The sequence below is a fragment of the Elephantulus edwardii genome, unplaced genomic scaffold, assembly GCF_000299155.1.
Source record: "Elephantulus edwardii isolate Elephantulus edwardi_28Jun2011 unplaced genomic scaffold, EleEdw1.0 scaffold00025, whole genome shotgun sequence".
Classification (NCBI taxonomy): Eukaryota; Metazoa; Chordata; class Mammalia; order Macroscelidea; family Macroscelididae; genus Elephantulus; species Elephantulus edwardii.
The window spans coordinates 13,935,577-13,952,434 of NW_006399775.1; the positions used below are offsets into that span (position 1 = coordinate 13,935,577).

The 16,858-nt window shown below is 35.3% G+C and overlaps 1 protein-coding gene across 1 annotated transcript in view; it reads left to right on the forward strand.

Moving 5' to 3' along the window:
- ALLC (allantoicase) overlaps positions 1-16,653 on the forward strand; it is a 38,217-nt gene extending 21,564 nt beyond the window's left edge. The window contains exons 7-11 of the mRNA XM_006882859.1: positions 6,929-7,084; positions 10,515-10,588; positions 12,410-12,518; positions 14,416-14,540; positions 16,447-16,653. Of these exons, the coding sequence (XP_006882921.1) occupies positions 6,929-7,084; positions 10,515-10,588; positions 12,410-12,518; positions 14,416-14,540; positions 16,447-16,653 (671 nt within the window). The remainder of the gene's footprint in view (positions 1-6,928; positions 7,085-10,514; positions 10,589-12,409; positions 12,519-14,415; positions 14,541-16,446) is intronic.
- Positions 16,654-16,858: the final 205 nt, after the last annotated feature.

Sequence of the window (16,858 nt, forward strand, 5' to 3'; positions counted from 1 at the left end):
AATGTCGTCTTCGGTGAAGTGCCTGTTCATATCCTGTGCACATTTTTCTATTGGATTATTTACCTTTATCTTGTTGTGGTGACTATATTTTATTATTAAGCTGTAAAAATTTATATATTGTTGATACAAATTCCTTATTAGATACATGGTTTGCAATTTCCCCCTCCCATTATACGGGTTGACATTTTTTAATATACTTGAGTCCTTTAAAATTCAGGAGTTTTTAATTGTGATAAAGTTTATCTTTTTGTTTGTTGCTTATGTTCTCGGTGTCGTTTTATTTTTTAAGAGAAATAATTTTTCTATGTTTTAATTTACTCTAGAATATCATATACATATTAATACATCATTAAATGACATACTTTTAACAACAAAATATTAAGGTAATATTTGAAAACTTTTACTAATAGCTAAAATAGCAGATTCTTTTTTTTGTTTTCATTTTTAGAATGCTGTTGTCAAATCTCAGGTCATAAAAATTTACTCCTGCTTTTTTCTAAGAGTTTAATAATTCTAACCCCTAGATTAAAGTCTTTGAACCATTTTGAGTTTATTTATTATGTGTAAGATAAGTGTTCACTTCATTTTTCTGCATGTGTGTATTTTATTTACCTATCACTATTTGTTTAAAATACTATTCTTTCCCCGTTGAATGACTTTGGTACTCTTGTCTGCTACATGAAGCATTCAACATATCTGCTACTAAACTGCTTATTGTGTAATGCTGGTATCTCAGTATATCTTTTCCTTTATCAACTCCAAACATCTTTGAACTCATTGTCACACTCATCTATTTCAAAGACTTCTCTCTTTAGAACAATGCCACATTCCACTGTACTATATTGTTTCTTTGCAGTGAATTTTGATTTTGAGAAATGAGTCCTCCAATTTCTTTTTTTATTATTTCAAGATTGCTTTTGGCTACTCTATCTTCTTTGCTATGCTATATGAAATTTTATAATCAGCTTGCCAGTTGATAAAAAAGAAAAACCAAAACAAAAATTCAGCCAGAATTCTCAGAGGGATTGTATGAAACTTATAGATTTATTTGATGAGTGTTGTCATCCTGACAGTATTAAGTTATAAGTTATCCAGTCAAAGACAGGATATTTTTTCATTTATTTGGATATTTTTTACTAAACACTAAACATGGTGTCTATGGTGAATATCACAACAAACTAAACATCAAGCTCATTTCTGTCAGAACAGACTTATAGCTGATGCTCGAGATGGATTTTGGAGGTACTAAATCACATGGGAGGAGCCCGCCCATTTTTCTCCTCAGAATCATTGGTCTGTTCAATGTGCTGGTGAGGTGTCTCCTTTGGTTAGCAGCACAACTCCCTATGCACTATGCCACCAGAGTGCCTAGGGATATCCTAATAGTTTTCTTATACTTACTAATTCAATTGAAAATTAATTGAGGCCTGTTCTAGAAAGAAATGAGAAAGAAGTGAGAAAGATAAGGAACTCTGATTCTAGCCTTCAAGAATTTTATATTCTGATTTTAGAAGATTGATATTAGCCACAATTAAAAGAAATAAACAACAAAAAGGGCATTAAGTTTTTTTACCATATATTTAATTGTAAAAATGCAAGCGTGGCATGGGACATATCTATCCTTTACCAAATCTTCAAAGGGGAACAGTCCCGATCAACAACATCAACACAAAACCAATTGCCATGAGATCAGTTAAGTTCCCAACACTCTTCCACTTCTTTATACTCATCCCAACACCACTCTTAGTGCTTTACTAAGTCCAAAATCCATTGCATGCGCTCACTGACTGTACAGAAACATATTAAGGAAGCTGAAAGATTATAATTCAGGTTATAGGAGAATACAATCAATCAAGATAATCTTCCAAAATGCACTTTCAGGCACCTCAGCCTTAACCCTTGTGACTTTAGACCAATGTTACACAGCTCTCAGGCCTGCAGCAAACTTTGGCAAAGGCTCTCAGCTCTGATTCTGTAGAATAGCAGTCCCAAGGTCAACTCTGTCTCCTGTCCAGTCTCTGGTACTCTGCTTCCTCTGCTACTGCTCTCCTGCAGGTCTGTCTGGTGCAAGAATCTCTGGCACCAAAGAACTGCATTAACTTGCTTCTTCATTCTCAAATTCTGCTGCTGGAACTGCTCAATTTAATGGCAAGACTAGCCAATCCTGTTGTGGATTGGCTAACATGCCTTATTCACATATTGCCACCCATCCATATGACAAAGTCAGTTGGGAAGACTTTTTGAACAATAAATCCTTACCACCACAGTAACATTATTACAAAACTTACTATTACTGAGTTTGATTCCAATTTATGATGACCCTTCGTGTAGTTTTTTTAAAACTATATCTTTACAGAGATGATTGATTGCTCATCTTTTCTGCATGAAATAGCTGGTAGATTCAAATTGTAGTAGGCCAGCGAACAATGCACTACATCACCAGGAGTTTTTAGGTAAAATATTAAACCTCTGAAACATGGCTGACAGCTAGTATTTTACTTAAGGAGTCTGGTGGTGTAGGTGTAATGTGTTACCTTTCTATTCATCTGAAAGTCAGACAGTGAATAAAGATGACAGAAGAATCCAATGCCTGTAAACTGTGGTTGGAGAAGTACACTGATGGTTATATGGCCTGCCAAAAGAGCAAACAAGTTGGTCTTGGAGGATATGCAATCAGGTTGCTCCTTAGTGGCAATGGTAATGAAACTTGGTCTCACATATTTTGTTCATGTTGTCAGGAGGATCTAGTCTTTGGAAAAAAGCATCATGCTAGGAAAGGTGGAAGATCAGAGAAAGAGAATAAGACCCTCAACAAGATGAACCGACACAGTGATTGTATGCCTGAATGAACTCAGGCATATCAGAGACAGCATGGGGCAAGTTTCAACATGTTGTTGTTCATAGAATCATTATGAGTTCTAGTGTACTGGATGGCACCAATCAATAACCACCACAACAAAAGGAATCCATTTGGATTCATAGCGACCTTTCACTGAGTTTCTGAAGCTGTAAATTTTTTAAAAATTTTTTTTAGGGTAAGTTGTAATGACAGATTTAGTAGAAAGCTACAACCCCAAAGAGATGGACATTCCTCCTTGAAAGGAGTTAGGCAATAAAGACCTCTTCCTTGTGACATGAATTTCTAGTTTTGGCTCATTGTTTGCTCTGGGCAGTCCTTGGGGCTCGAGCCTCAGCCTATAAGATGATACCACTGAGAGTTCAAAGTTTAGTGGGCAGCTCTTCTGGTCCCTGATCTCTGATGTCATTCAGGCCCAAGTGGCCGCTTCTTCTGATATCACTCATGTGTACAAAATATTATTTCTATGTATGAGGCTGTAAACCCTTTAAAGGAATAGAATGCAAATATATTAAATGCAGATTTTAGTAAGAAGCCCTTTCTCAGAATGAAGTTTTCCTTTGAATTCTATTTTTTTGGGTGTCTTTATACCATGAACAGATACTAGATTTTATGTCTGCATTTATTGAGATAAACTTGTGTTTTTAGAATTTTATTGATATTTGTTGTTTTAAACTAATCAACATACCTAAATTATATTTCTAGAATAAGACTTGGCCAATTCTTCCCATATATTGATTGACTTGGAATGTTAGTGCATTGGTGAGGATTTTCATACCAGTATTTATAAGAGATACTGTTTCATAGTTTTTTTGTATGATACATTGCCTGCATTTTTTGTGAATAGTTAAATATTTGGTAGAATTTACCAATGAATCTATCTGGTACTGGAATTTATTCACTGGTCATTATTTTGAATACAAATTCAATCTTTTAACCACATATAAGTGCATTCAGCTGGCATTTTGTATATTTTGAGAATTTGCCAGTAATCATAAATATACCGAGTTTAAAAAATTATTATGATTTTAATTAAAGTTTATAGAAAAGTTGGATTTTTTCATTCATTCATTCTTGTACATTTTTTCCCCTACCCTCTGTCTCTGCCAGTTCATTTTTTTTGTTCATTTGTTTTTATATTAGTTTGCTCACGAAGTTCATATACATTGTGTTTCACACTATTCTTCATTCATATTGTGTTTCCTAAAATCATTCACGCTTTATAAAATCAATCACCACTGGACCTTGCCCAGCATTACCCAATCTTTTCTGGTCCCTGCTGGATCCTTCACATTTCCTTCGCCCCCTCCCTCCACACACCAAACTGAGAAACCCTGTGGTTTCACCCCTACCCATCATCACCCCTCTATTCCCACCCCTTCACTCCTTGTATCTGAAGTCAGGGGGTGACACAGCTTATGGGGCAGACAGATGACACCAAGTTTTCCAATTTTTTTGGCACATGACAATTTATAGGGTATTTAAAATATTTTTCAATTTATAGTTTTTTAAAGAATAATTTTCATTTATGTAAGGCTATTAGTACTATAATTCTATGAAAATTGTGGTTTATGAAACAAATAGTGTATTTATACAATGAGTTCTTGTGTTCTGTGGTTCATTAATTTTTATCTTGTATAATATTTCACTTAGGAATATGTAAGACTGCATTCACCTCTTCTGATTTACTGACATAAGTTGTTAGTTGCTGTCAAGTTGACTATGACTCATTAAGATTCTATGAGCAATAGATCTGAACCCTATTTTATCCTGCACCGTCCATATTATCTCTGTTATGATTAAGCTCGTTATTATGGTCACTGTGCCAGTCTATCTTGTTGAGAATTTTCCTATTCTTCTTGTTCCTCCACCTTTCCCGCCATGTTGTCTTTTCCCAAGGAAAAGTGACAACATGACCAAAATATTTAAGATGAAACTTCATCACCTTTGTCTCTATGGAACATTCTAGTTGCATTTCCTCCAAGATAGAATTATTTGCTATTTTTTCAGTCTATGGGATATTCAGTACTCTTCTCCAACACCAAAATTCAAAAGTATCGATGGTTCTATGTTTAAATACCATGTTTTGTTAGGGAGACTTTTTGTTTTGGAGTCTAACAAGTCTCCGTCTACTGTGAAGAATAAACAAATGGGAGCTAATGCATGTTCTAATTCATTTATACAATAGGGTTTTTTCCCCCCAGTTTTTAAAAATTAATTTTAATGGAAGTTTACAGAGACTTAGGGTTTCCAGTCATTCATTGTTTCTCTTTTCTCCCTACCCTCCCAATTCACTCTTCTCCTTGAAAAGAAAAAGAAAACCTCTTTCACTGTTATGCAACCCCTCCCATCCAAGTCCACTCCACTATGTAGCCTTCACTCTGGATTTCTGTAATGACAAGAATACATAATAGCGTTTTTTTTTTTTTAAATGAGATTGTCTTCAGAAAATTGAGGCATATATCTGAGGTTCTTTTTTGATTAAAAGTGAAGCTGGATATTAACTCAGTTAAGAAGTCTATAATTTTTTTTTATTGGAAATCTCTTCACATTCAATAGATAAGTATCATTAATGCTACTAAAACAAAAGATAACAATCAATGAATCAGAATACTCATATTACTCATAAAGGCTAGTTCTTGCTGAATGTCTCCCTCTAGCATTTATTGTTACATGAAAAATATGATGAAACTGAGTGATCTAGAAAACAAATTAATTCTATAGAAAAGTGGAAGTCTCACTATTTACAACAAATAAAACCACAACTGCACTGATATAAAACTTACAAAATATACTCAAATTCTCTTTTCGCTTTTTAGAGCTTGAGTAAATTTTCTTAGGTTTTATGTCACAGCACTGAAGCTTTATTCACTCTAAATAGTGAGTCTCTCACTGTTTTACAAAATTTTTTTCAGATCACTCAATTTTAACAAATTGTTCGGAGAAAAAGAAATAACACTTAGTTTTAGTATAATGCTCATTTGATTTTAGTGTTTTAGTCAGATTATATGTAAAAAAGTACTTGGCTTCTGCCTTGTAGGAAATAATAGATCTGTTAAGAACTTTTACTTTACTTGGTAGAATCAGATAATGAGTTATTCTCAATAGCTCTTTGCTGCACTCTCAAGCTGCTTGGTTCCCAATAGCTGTTTGAACTTGTGAATATTATCTTTGTATTCTATACAAAATATATCAAGTTACCTTTTTGTTTTTTAGAGCTTGAGTATATTTTCTTAGGTTTTATGTCAAAGTAGTGTATGTTAGGTAATGGATTGTTATAAATAATAAAAACAAAATGCTTTTTTATTATGTAGAGTGGGATTTTATAATATTCATATCTTGCACCAAACATTTTTTCTATGGTGAAAAAATTAAATATTTGGTACAATTTACCAGTGAATCTATCTGGAACAGGAATTTATTCACTGGTAGTTTTTTTGAGTACAAATTCAATCTTTAAATATTTAAAAATATTTCCCAAAAGCTTTTTAAGATTTTCCTAGAGTTATTAATTAAGTAAAAAAAATAATTGAGCACATATTATGTGTTAAGACTCATTCTAGTGAGGATAAAGAAGTGAAAAAGATAGGGAGCTGTTTCAGCCTTTAAGGATTTTATATTCTGATATTGAAAGACTGATATTAATAAGAATTCTAAGAAATGAATAAATAAGATCAGACCATGATAAAGGCTATTGCGTAAATAAGGAAGAGAATGTGATCAAAGTTAACCTGTGGAGTCAGGCAGAGAACAGAATGGAGTGGACAGAAGAAAATTTTAGAATGAGAGAGAAGGCCATTCTTAGGTCATCACATTTGAGACTAGAGTGATAATTAAACAGCTTTCAAAGAGCTAGGAAAACCTGTTCCAGTATAAGAAATTGGCAAACACAAAAGTTCTGAGGATTTGTTGTGTTTGAGGATAAAAAGGAGATGTCAGTGTGGCTGAAGCCTAGCAGGACATGAAACTAGAGAAGTGAGCAAAGGTCAGATCATGTGAGCTTTGTAGTCTAAGATACATTATGGGAACACTTTCCAAGTAAGAGATAATCAAACACTTTTTCCTTTTCAGATGGTGGAATTGCACGTCTTAGAGTACATGGTACTGGACAAAGAGACTGGACTACAACTGACCCCAAAGAAGCGTTAGACCTAGTGACCATGGCTTATGGGGGTTTCTGTGTAGGATTTAGTAATGCATGTCTTGGGCACCCAAACAATATGATACGTAAGTTGATGTTCCATGAATTTGGTTTTATTTGACACATGTAAAATATCATTGTTAAGTATCCTAAAATGTTTGGAATAATTTAAGAGGAAGGGACCACTTCAAAGTATTGGAGCAGATAAGTTTAATTTTACTTGTGTGAATTGATGTCTTATGACTTGAAGGAAACCAACTTTAGCATTTTTTCCTTCAAATTTTGGCTTAAGCAGTTGCTATGAAATAAAAAAGTAAAATTTGCTAAGCCTAAATTGTTGTCTGTAAGGAGCTCTGATGGCAAAATGTGTTATACTGGACTGCTAACAGAAAGACTGGTGGTTTGAATCCATGAGATGCTCTTTAGGAAGAAAGGTAGGCAGTCTCCTTTAGTCAAGTTTACAGTCTTGGAAACCCCAATAGCAGTTTACCATAAGTTGCAACTGAGTTAATGGTGCTAACCAGAAAAACATGATTCTGTGCCTCCCGTTGAAAGAACCAATCTTGGAGACAGAGATTGGAGAGGAAAAAACAGATTAAATTAAATTCCAGTACATAGGGGATAGGAGATATGAAGTTCCCAAATACGTCTTCTCAATTGGGAGACTGCAGGGGTTTTTATAGGAGAGGAGTAGCACAATTGAGTTTGAGGCATTTTTAGAGTATTTTCCTTTTTGTGGGGATTAAGGCTTGGTGAGTGCTCTGGGTTTACTGATTTGATCTTGTCAAAGTCTCAGAGGTAGCTTGGCACCCTCTGTGTACCAAAAAGCAATAATTCTCAGTTACAGATTGCAGGGTAGACTGGCAAGCATAAACAAAAGACTTTAGTTAAGAAGTAATTCTTAGCTACAGGTTACATGATTGCTTGTTAACATGAGTGCTGGGTTGTGGATCCAAGTGAAATGAAGTCATTGATGACTTCAATCTTTCTCCATCTGTAATGATATTGTCTATTGACCCTGGTGGTGAGGATTTTGGTTTTCCTGATGTTGAGATGTAATCAATATTGAAAGCTGTTGTCTTTGACCTTCTGCAGCAAGTGTTTCCAGTTCTCTTCACTTTTGGCAAGCAAGGTTGTGTCATCTTTATAATGCAGACTGTTGATGAGTCTCCTTCCAATCCTGATGCCACATTCTTCATTCAGTCCAGCTTTTTGAACAACATGTTTAGTATACATATCAAATAGATATGGAGAAAGGATGCAACCCTGATGTATCTTTCTGGATTTTAAACCATGTGGTGCTCCCTTGTTTTGTTTGGGCAATTTCTTGGTCTATAGTTAGGTTTTGCATGTACACAATTAAATATTCTGGGATTCGAATTCATGTCAATTTTAGTTTTAATTTGTTATGATCCACATAGTCAAATTCCTTTGAAGGCTCAATAAAATAAATAGACATAACTAAAAATAGACATCCTTCTTGTACTCCCTGCTTTCAGCCAAGATCCATCAGAAATAAGCAATAATATCCCTGATTTCATGGCCTCTTCTGATTCAAGTTTGAATTTCTGGCAGTTTCCTGTCAATGAACTATACTAACCACTTTTGTATAATCTTCAGCAAGATTTACTTGCATGTGATATTAATGATAATGAATAATTTCCATATTCTGTTGATCAAAGTTTTTGGGAATGGGTCTGAATGCGGATCTCTCCTAGTCAGCTGGTCAGGTCTTCCACATTTCTTGGCATAGACTACTGAACATATTTAGGTCTGAATCTGTTTGTTGCAGCATACCAATTGTTGGGTTTTTCTTTTTTCCAATTCCTTCAGTGTTACTTGAACTTCTTCTTCCATTACGTTCATTTTTGATCATATTTTATTTCCTGAAATGTTTAATTGGCAACAAATTCTTCTAAGTACAGTGGTTCTGTGTTTCTTCCACGGTATTTAATGGAAGTATCACCTCCAAGGAGGTGTCATTCCTTAGAAAAAGACATCATGTTGGGAAAAGTGGAAGGTCAGAGAAAGAGAGGATATCCTCAACAAATTGGATTGAAACAGTGACTGTAACAATGGGTATGAGCGTAATAGAGATTGTGAGCATGGAACAGGATAGGGAAAGATTTAGATCTGTTATTCATATGGTTGCTGTGAGTTGTAGTTGACCACCACCACCACACCACACATCATCACCACAACATGTATTGTATGGTGGTTGGCTAAAACGTAAAAATGGCTTCAGCTTTGATAAGGAAGTTTGATAGTTGCTTCTGTTGAGCTAAGAAGAAACCTTCCTTTTCAAATGTTTTAGAAGACAGCATTTGCTTCACTTTAGCTTAAGATATTATGAAAGTTTAATACCTATTAATTGAGGGGTTGTTGTTGTGTACCATTGAATCAGAACTGACTCAGAACTGTCCCTCTAATGGTTTTTGGTGGATATAATTTGCACAGGAAGAGATTACAGCTTGTAGCAGTTGGTAGATTCAAACTTCCTACCTTTGTGATAGCAGTGCAACTCCTTACCCAGTAGGTCACCAGAGTTTCCTGAGAAATTAGTCTTCTATTATTCTACTAATTAGTTGCTAAAAATAGTGATGTGTGTGTGTGTTAAAGATGATATAAAGCACTAATGTTAAACTATTACAGGTATTTATGAGAAAATCTAGTTTCCTACTAGTAAGGTATTGTTACATGTTGTCGACTTGACTATGACCCGTAGAGACCCTCTGCTCCATAACTCTGAATCTTGCTCTATTCTGAACCAATCTCACTGTTACTGACTCACCTATCTTTATTACCCCAGCTATCGTGTCAATCCATCTCATCTGGGGTCGTCTTCTGCAACTGCCCCTCAACCCTTCCAAGCATGATATCCTTCTCCAAAGATGGGTCCCTCCTAGCAACATGACTAAAGTATCCGAGACTGAGTCTCACAGTCCTTGCCTCCAAGGAGCAACTTAGTTTCACCCTCTCTAGGACAGACTTGTTTGTTTTCTTGGCAGTCTATGGTATGTTCATGGACTCTTTTCTAGCACCATAACTCAAAGGCATCAATTCTTCTGTCATCCTTGGTCATTGTTCCTGCTTTCTGATGCATACCAAGTAATTTCAAAGACCATGGCCTAAATCAGGCACATCTTAGTTGCTAGACTGACATTCTTGCTTTTCAGTAGTCTGGCGAGGTCCCTGACAGCAGATTTCCCTAATGCAGTTTTTTTATTTCCTGTCACTGGTGCCAAGAGTGTTAATGTGGAACTGGGCAAGCTGAAATTGTTAACAATCTCAAACTCTTATTAATTTTCAATTACTTTATTGATGGTTGCAATAACAGTGGTCTTGGTTTGTCTTTGATTATGGTTGTATATAAATTTACTAAAACATTAACTTTAATTAAAATATTTGCATAGCAGTTCTTAAATATGTGAAATCTGCATTTGAATCATAGTAGTAAGTTAATTCTCACGTTTAAAAGAATATTTAAAATAGCTCAATGATACAATTTTTCTACAGGACCTACCAGAGCAAAGTCTGTGGCAGATGGCTGGGAAACTGCAAGGAGATTGGACAGACCACCAATATTAGTAGTAAGAAGTTATAAAAGAAAAAAAAAACACCACAAACCAACAACTATGAGATAATGTTTTTCTAAAGAGACAAAAACCGCCAACCCAAACAATCCTTGTTTAACACCAATTTAATATGTTTAATATCTGTGCATCCCTGGATGAGGCCACCTACATGATTTTCTGAGTGATGGGATGAAACAGAAGCTAGAGAGTCCATTCAGCACTAACTTGAGGGCAGGACATAAAAACACAAGTACCACCAAATTAAATAGCTTTCCATGTGCAAATTTCACTGGAAAGGGTCTTCAACACTCCTCTCTTTGGCTAGATTCCATGTCTCCCAATGCTTCCAGATATAAATGTTTGTCTTTATATATAATAGTTGTCTTTAGAAACTAAGATTTGGAGATATGGCTTTGGCAGAGATTTAACCAATAAAATATCTACTTTGAAAGGTCAAAACAAATAAACTTGAAGACCTCTGAGTAGGATGAAGAAAGAAAAAAAAAAAGAAAATCCTTCCCTGTGCAACACTTTATAAGAATCTACAACTAACACAGCATAGTACTTAAAATTTAGAAATATTTACTGTTGTCATTTATTAGTGAGTCAGAGTCAACTCATAGCGGACCCTCCAGTGTGTTTTCAGAGGCAGTAAATCACATAGGAGGAGACTAGCTGTTTCTCTGCTGGAGTGTGGAAAAGTTTTGGAGGATTAGAACCACATGTTTTTAGGTTGTTACTGCTAATTCTTGCCCCTAGTCCACCAGAGCTCCCTGTTGTTGTTGTTAGGTGTTGTCAAGTTGAATATGACTCATAACAACCCTAAGAATAACAGATCTGAACCCTGTCCTATCCTGATCCATTCTCACAATCTCTGACACACTTGAGCCCATTGCCGCTGCCACTGTGTCAATCTACCTCATTGAGGGTCTTCTTCTCTTTCACCATCCCTCTATCGTCCCAAGCATGATGTCCCCTTTCCAATAAATGGCCTATCCTAGCACGATGCCCAAAGTATATGAGGTGAATTTTAATTGTCTTTGCCTCTAAGGAGCATTCTGGCTATAGCTTCTCCAAGACATATATATTTGTTCTTTTGGTCTTCCCTGGGATATTCAGTACTCTTCTCCAACACCACAGCTCAAAGTCATTGATTCTTCTGTCATTCTTATTCACTGTCCAACTCTCAGCAGTATAACAAGTGATTGAAAAGACCCTGGTCTGAATAAGACACACCTTACTCCTCAAATTAACATCATTGCTCCTCAATAATTTGAAGGGGTCCCTAACTTTTCCCAGTGCATTACATCTCCTGACTGCTGGTACCAATATATTGATTGTGGATCCAAGTAATATGAAATCATTGACAGTTTCAAATAGTATCTATCATGAAGTTGCCTATAGGGCCAGTAGTGAGAATTTTTCTTTTCTTGATGTTGAGTTGCAATCCATATTTAAGGCTGTAGTCTTTGATTTTCTGTAGCAAGCTCTTCAAGTCCTCCTCGCTATCAGTAAGCAAGGTTATGTCCTCTGCATAATGAAAGTTATTGATGAGCCTTCCTCCAATCCTGATGCCACATTATTCTTCATAGAGTCTTGTCTTCTGTTAGAGGTCCCTGAATACCAATTAATTAATTATCATGAGACATTTAATAATGGCAGCAAAAATGCAATATTGCAATACCTAGTTTACAAATTGAGTTTTAGAAAACATTTTTTTTACAGTAAGAAATAACACAAGTACAGCATAACAATATTTTTTGCATACATACTTTCAGGATTAGTTTCTTGAATGACTCCAAGATACATGGTTATTGTTGTTTCTTTGAATTTCAGAATGATGAGAATGGCATTCTCCAAGTGCCAGGTTGTGAATGGGCAGTTTTCCGACTGGGACATCCTGGAGTCATAACCCAAATTGAAGTAGATACAGAACACTTTAAAGGTGAATGTAAAACCAGTAAGCAGTGCTTTAGCATCAGCATGCTGAATATAAAAATGACATGGCTCCTATGGAAGAGCTGAAAGAATATGGGACTAGGATTTAAGACCCTTGAGCTCTGAAGTTGGTTTTTCCATTTACCAGTGTACCATTCTGAGCAAATTATTTTAACTTTTTGTACTTTAGTTCTTAATTTATAATATTTCAGTACTAGACAGAATAAGCCTCTCCCAATTATACTATGTATATGTATGTAATATATGAATGCATATAATATATATAATTTTAGTATAAGGCTCTTTATTATAGAATCTCTGAATCCAATTTAGGAAGGGCCTATGAAGTACTCCTGGGTCTTCAAAAAGTTCTCATTGCTGTGGGGTCTGAACTGACTCATAGTAAAACCCTCCAGTAGATATTTGGGAAATTCTAAATCACATAAGAGGAAATTGCTCATCTTTTTCCTATGGAGCTGCTGGTGTATTCAAACTCCCAGAGAGGTGCCACCTTTGGATTTGCAGCTCCCAACAGCTTATATCATTCTTTGATCAGGACTTGAGAAAAACAGCCATGGGGATATTTTATTATAGGAAAGAGTCCTAAATAGAATGGTGCTGTTGACCATTTCTTCCCCAGGACTGATTTATTAATATTTTAAATTCTTTCCTCCAATTAAGAAATACTTGAACAAATATAGCTACTATTAGGCATTTAGTTAAAAAACAGGTATGTTGTTGTTGTTAAGTGCTGTGGAGTTGTAGGCGACTCACAGCGACCCTATGAACGAAAGACCTGAATAAGACTTGTATAATTTTCATCCTTTCTCTAGGTTCATAGGAAAGAACAGATATACTAGTCATTATATTAAGAAGATTCCAAAAAGGCCACTAAATTTTTGTAATTGTTAGATGAAATCCTATTAAATATTGGGTTCAGTATCGTTATTCTTGAATTATCACTGAAAAGAAAATGGTTTCACTTTATAATTTTGTATGTCTGATTTCTAAATGTCTTGCTAATCGATATATGATTGGGTATTATGGTCATGACAATAGTCCAGAATGAAGGCTGCATAGTGGAGTGGACTCAGGGAGAGATTGTATACCAATGAAAGAAATTTTCTTTTACTTTTCAAAGAGTGAACTGAGAGGGAGGGGTAGGCAGGCAGAAAAATACAACATTGAACGAATGGAAATCCAAAGTCTCTGTGAACATTCATTAAAATTAATAATAAAAAATTAAAATTAAAATTTTGAAAAAGGAAAAAAATGTCTTGCTAATCATGGCTTCATTCAATTATTATTGTCAAGGCACAATAAAAAGACTTAGGATGAGTTCCTAACAAGTTAGTTTTAACTTATATTTGGAACATTAGATTTTTAGCTCTGATTTCACTAGTCTGCTAGTCACTGTGTTAACTTTCAACATAGTTGACTCAGTGCTTATCCTGAGTGTAAGTGAAGTGTCAGCTCTATTCCTTTCCTCTTATTCTGTTATGTGTACATTTTTAGTATTATCCTTAATCCATGTCCTTAGTAAGAATTGTTTGGGATTGCTCAATTTATTTGTATAGAATAATTAAAACAAGATAACAATCAGAATATTCACCTAACTAAAGCCCCAAGACACCTTAGGTTCAATATGACAGTCACGAGAATGAGAGATACTGGCAGTATCCATCAGTGATAACCCACAAAGCCTTCAATGTAGGAGACTCATGTTTGATTGTTAGCTAATGCACCTCAGGTGTAACCACAACCAGTCTGTTAGTGGCAGCTTGCCTCATGCTGTGATGTTCAACAGGCTTCAGCACAACTTTTAGACTAATACAGACTAGGAAGAAATTACACTGTGCTGAGTGCAGATGGAAGAGACAGTCGTTCTTTTTTTTTTTTAATAGGTAATTCTCCTTACAGTTGTAAACTTGATGGCTGTATTCTGACTACTCAAGAGGAAGAAGACATGATTAAACAAAAGTGGAATCTTCCAGCCCATAAATGGAAACCACTGCTTCCAGTCACAAAGGTTAGTGTGGTACAATATCCATTAGGTAATCTATGTCAGCTGACCCCCCCATAAATACCTTTTACTTAAATTAGTTTAGAAGGATTGTTATTTAACACCAAATCTTCTGTTTGCTTTAACAGAAGATGAATGAGCTTCCTTTTTTTTTAATACATGCTGGTAACAATAATAATTTATAATAATAAAACAAGTGATATTTTTCACATCTTTATATTTCTTTTTAAAAAATCTTTTATTTGAGGGACAGTTTACAAATCATATTGGTTTTCAGTCCCAACAAAACTTGTAGACATTATTTTATAATTAATTATAGTTTATTAATACAATAAATTAATGACAATGTCTAATCAAACCCTGATGGTATATTGTCCTTCCCTTTATACAATTTACGTATTAATTTAGGCTCATCTTTCCCTTCCTTCTCGTTCTTGTTAATTTTCTAAAATTGATCCTGTGTGAATAGAAACATTTCCCTTAGCTTTTGTGTTAGTATTGAATTTGAGAGAACTCTGGTAGCTAGTCCTTAGGGAGTTGTGCTGCTAACCCAAAGATGGTGACTGGTGGTTCAATCCATTAGTGGCTCTGTGGGAGAGAGTAAGCCTCTTTCCATGCAATTTACAAGCCTCCTGAAAAACTCTTTTGAGGATCAGCTATGAATTAATTCTGACTCTACAGCAATCAATGAGTGATATTGTAATTGTCAGTTTGTGACTGACTTATGTAACTTGGTATAAGATTAATCCCTGTTGTGCAGTATTTCACAAATTCTTGATCATTTTTTAGTGTTGCATAGTACTGCATTGTGTGAATGTGTCATAGTTTCCTTAGTCATTCACCTCTTAATACGTTGTTTCCAACCTTTTGTTATTGTATATAATACTGTTATAAACATGAGTGTGTGAATGTGTCAATTTGTATTACAGCTCTTATATCTTTGGGATATTGTATGTTGTTTCAGTTGTGTACCATTGAGTTAGACCTGACCCATAGCTGACCTTCTAGTGGGCTTTTCAGAGGCAGTTAATCATATGGAAGGCGATTGCCCATCTTTTTCCAGCAGACCAGCTGGTGTATTAGAATTGTGTGCAGTTGGTATTGCAGTGCAGCTTTTTACCACTAGGCTGCCACCAGAGCTCCTGCCACCTAGGATGCATTTTTAAATTTCTAACAATTAAATTTTATTTCCATATATGAAAAAATACATACATTACATTTAACTTTTCTTGAAGGATCAGCTTATCATATTTAAAACTATAAAGTGTGAAGCATGCTCTGAGCTGTTAAAAAATGTCTTCTTTGAACAAGTAGAAAGGGAGTGATCATTTGCAGGTCAGGAAGGCAAGAGTAGCTCCAGCTTAATAATAGGTGATGACTTTTAGGACTTACAAGGTACCCTCTTCTTTTTCTTATAAGTTAGTCCAAATATTTATTAAAACTACAAATGCTACAGAAACCTGGGTTTAATATTAGAATTGTTATCAGAGTATTCATCTCAGAATCATTAGGCCTAGGTGGCCTAGTCAGTACAGGAGTTGTGCTGCTAACCAAAAGGTTGACCAATTCCATGGAGAAAGATGAGTAATCCCCACCCAGCCTTAGAAATCAGTGAAGGGTCACGTATGAGTTGGTTTCAACTCCATGGCAATGTGTGAATGACTTCTCTACTAGAAGATCTCTCTGGTAAGCCAAATCACTTAATAGTTTTTCTTTTTGGTGTAGGATTGAGCAGTATTTCATTCTGTTGTGCATACAGTTTTGCTAACAATAACAACTGTTTAAATTATCTTGTTGGTTATTGTGGGTATAGGCCTATTTGTAGACATTGTGTAAGTAGGCGTAAGTAAGCACATTTAGACAATGAATATCATGATGTAACAAAGGACCTCTGTATATTCCTTTATTTTAGCTACTCCCAAACCAGAATCACCATTTTGACAGCTTAACCTTGGAGCTCCAAGATGTCATCACCCACGCAAGGCTGACCATCGCTCCCGATGGAGGAGTGAGCCGTCTCCGGCTCAGGGGCTTCCCGAGCTCCATCTGCCTTCTGCGGTCGAGGGAAAAGCCCCTTTTGAGGTTTACAGTTAAACCAGGTTTTAGAACAAGCCTTTAAATGTCTGAAGGCAAATCTTCACACAGCAAAAACGGTTTTGCTGTTTGCATATTAATAATTAGAAATATTCTTCATTTTGTTCTGAACACCTGAATCCTAAAACGTGTCTGTCAAATAATCTTTTTAAGATCAGTATAATTCCTGGTGATTTAATAAAGTAATGGCTCTTAAAAATTGATGTCTGTATTTAATGTTATTGGGAATA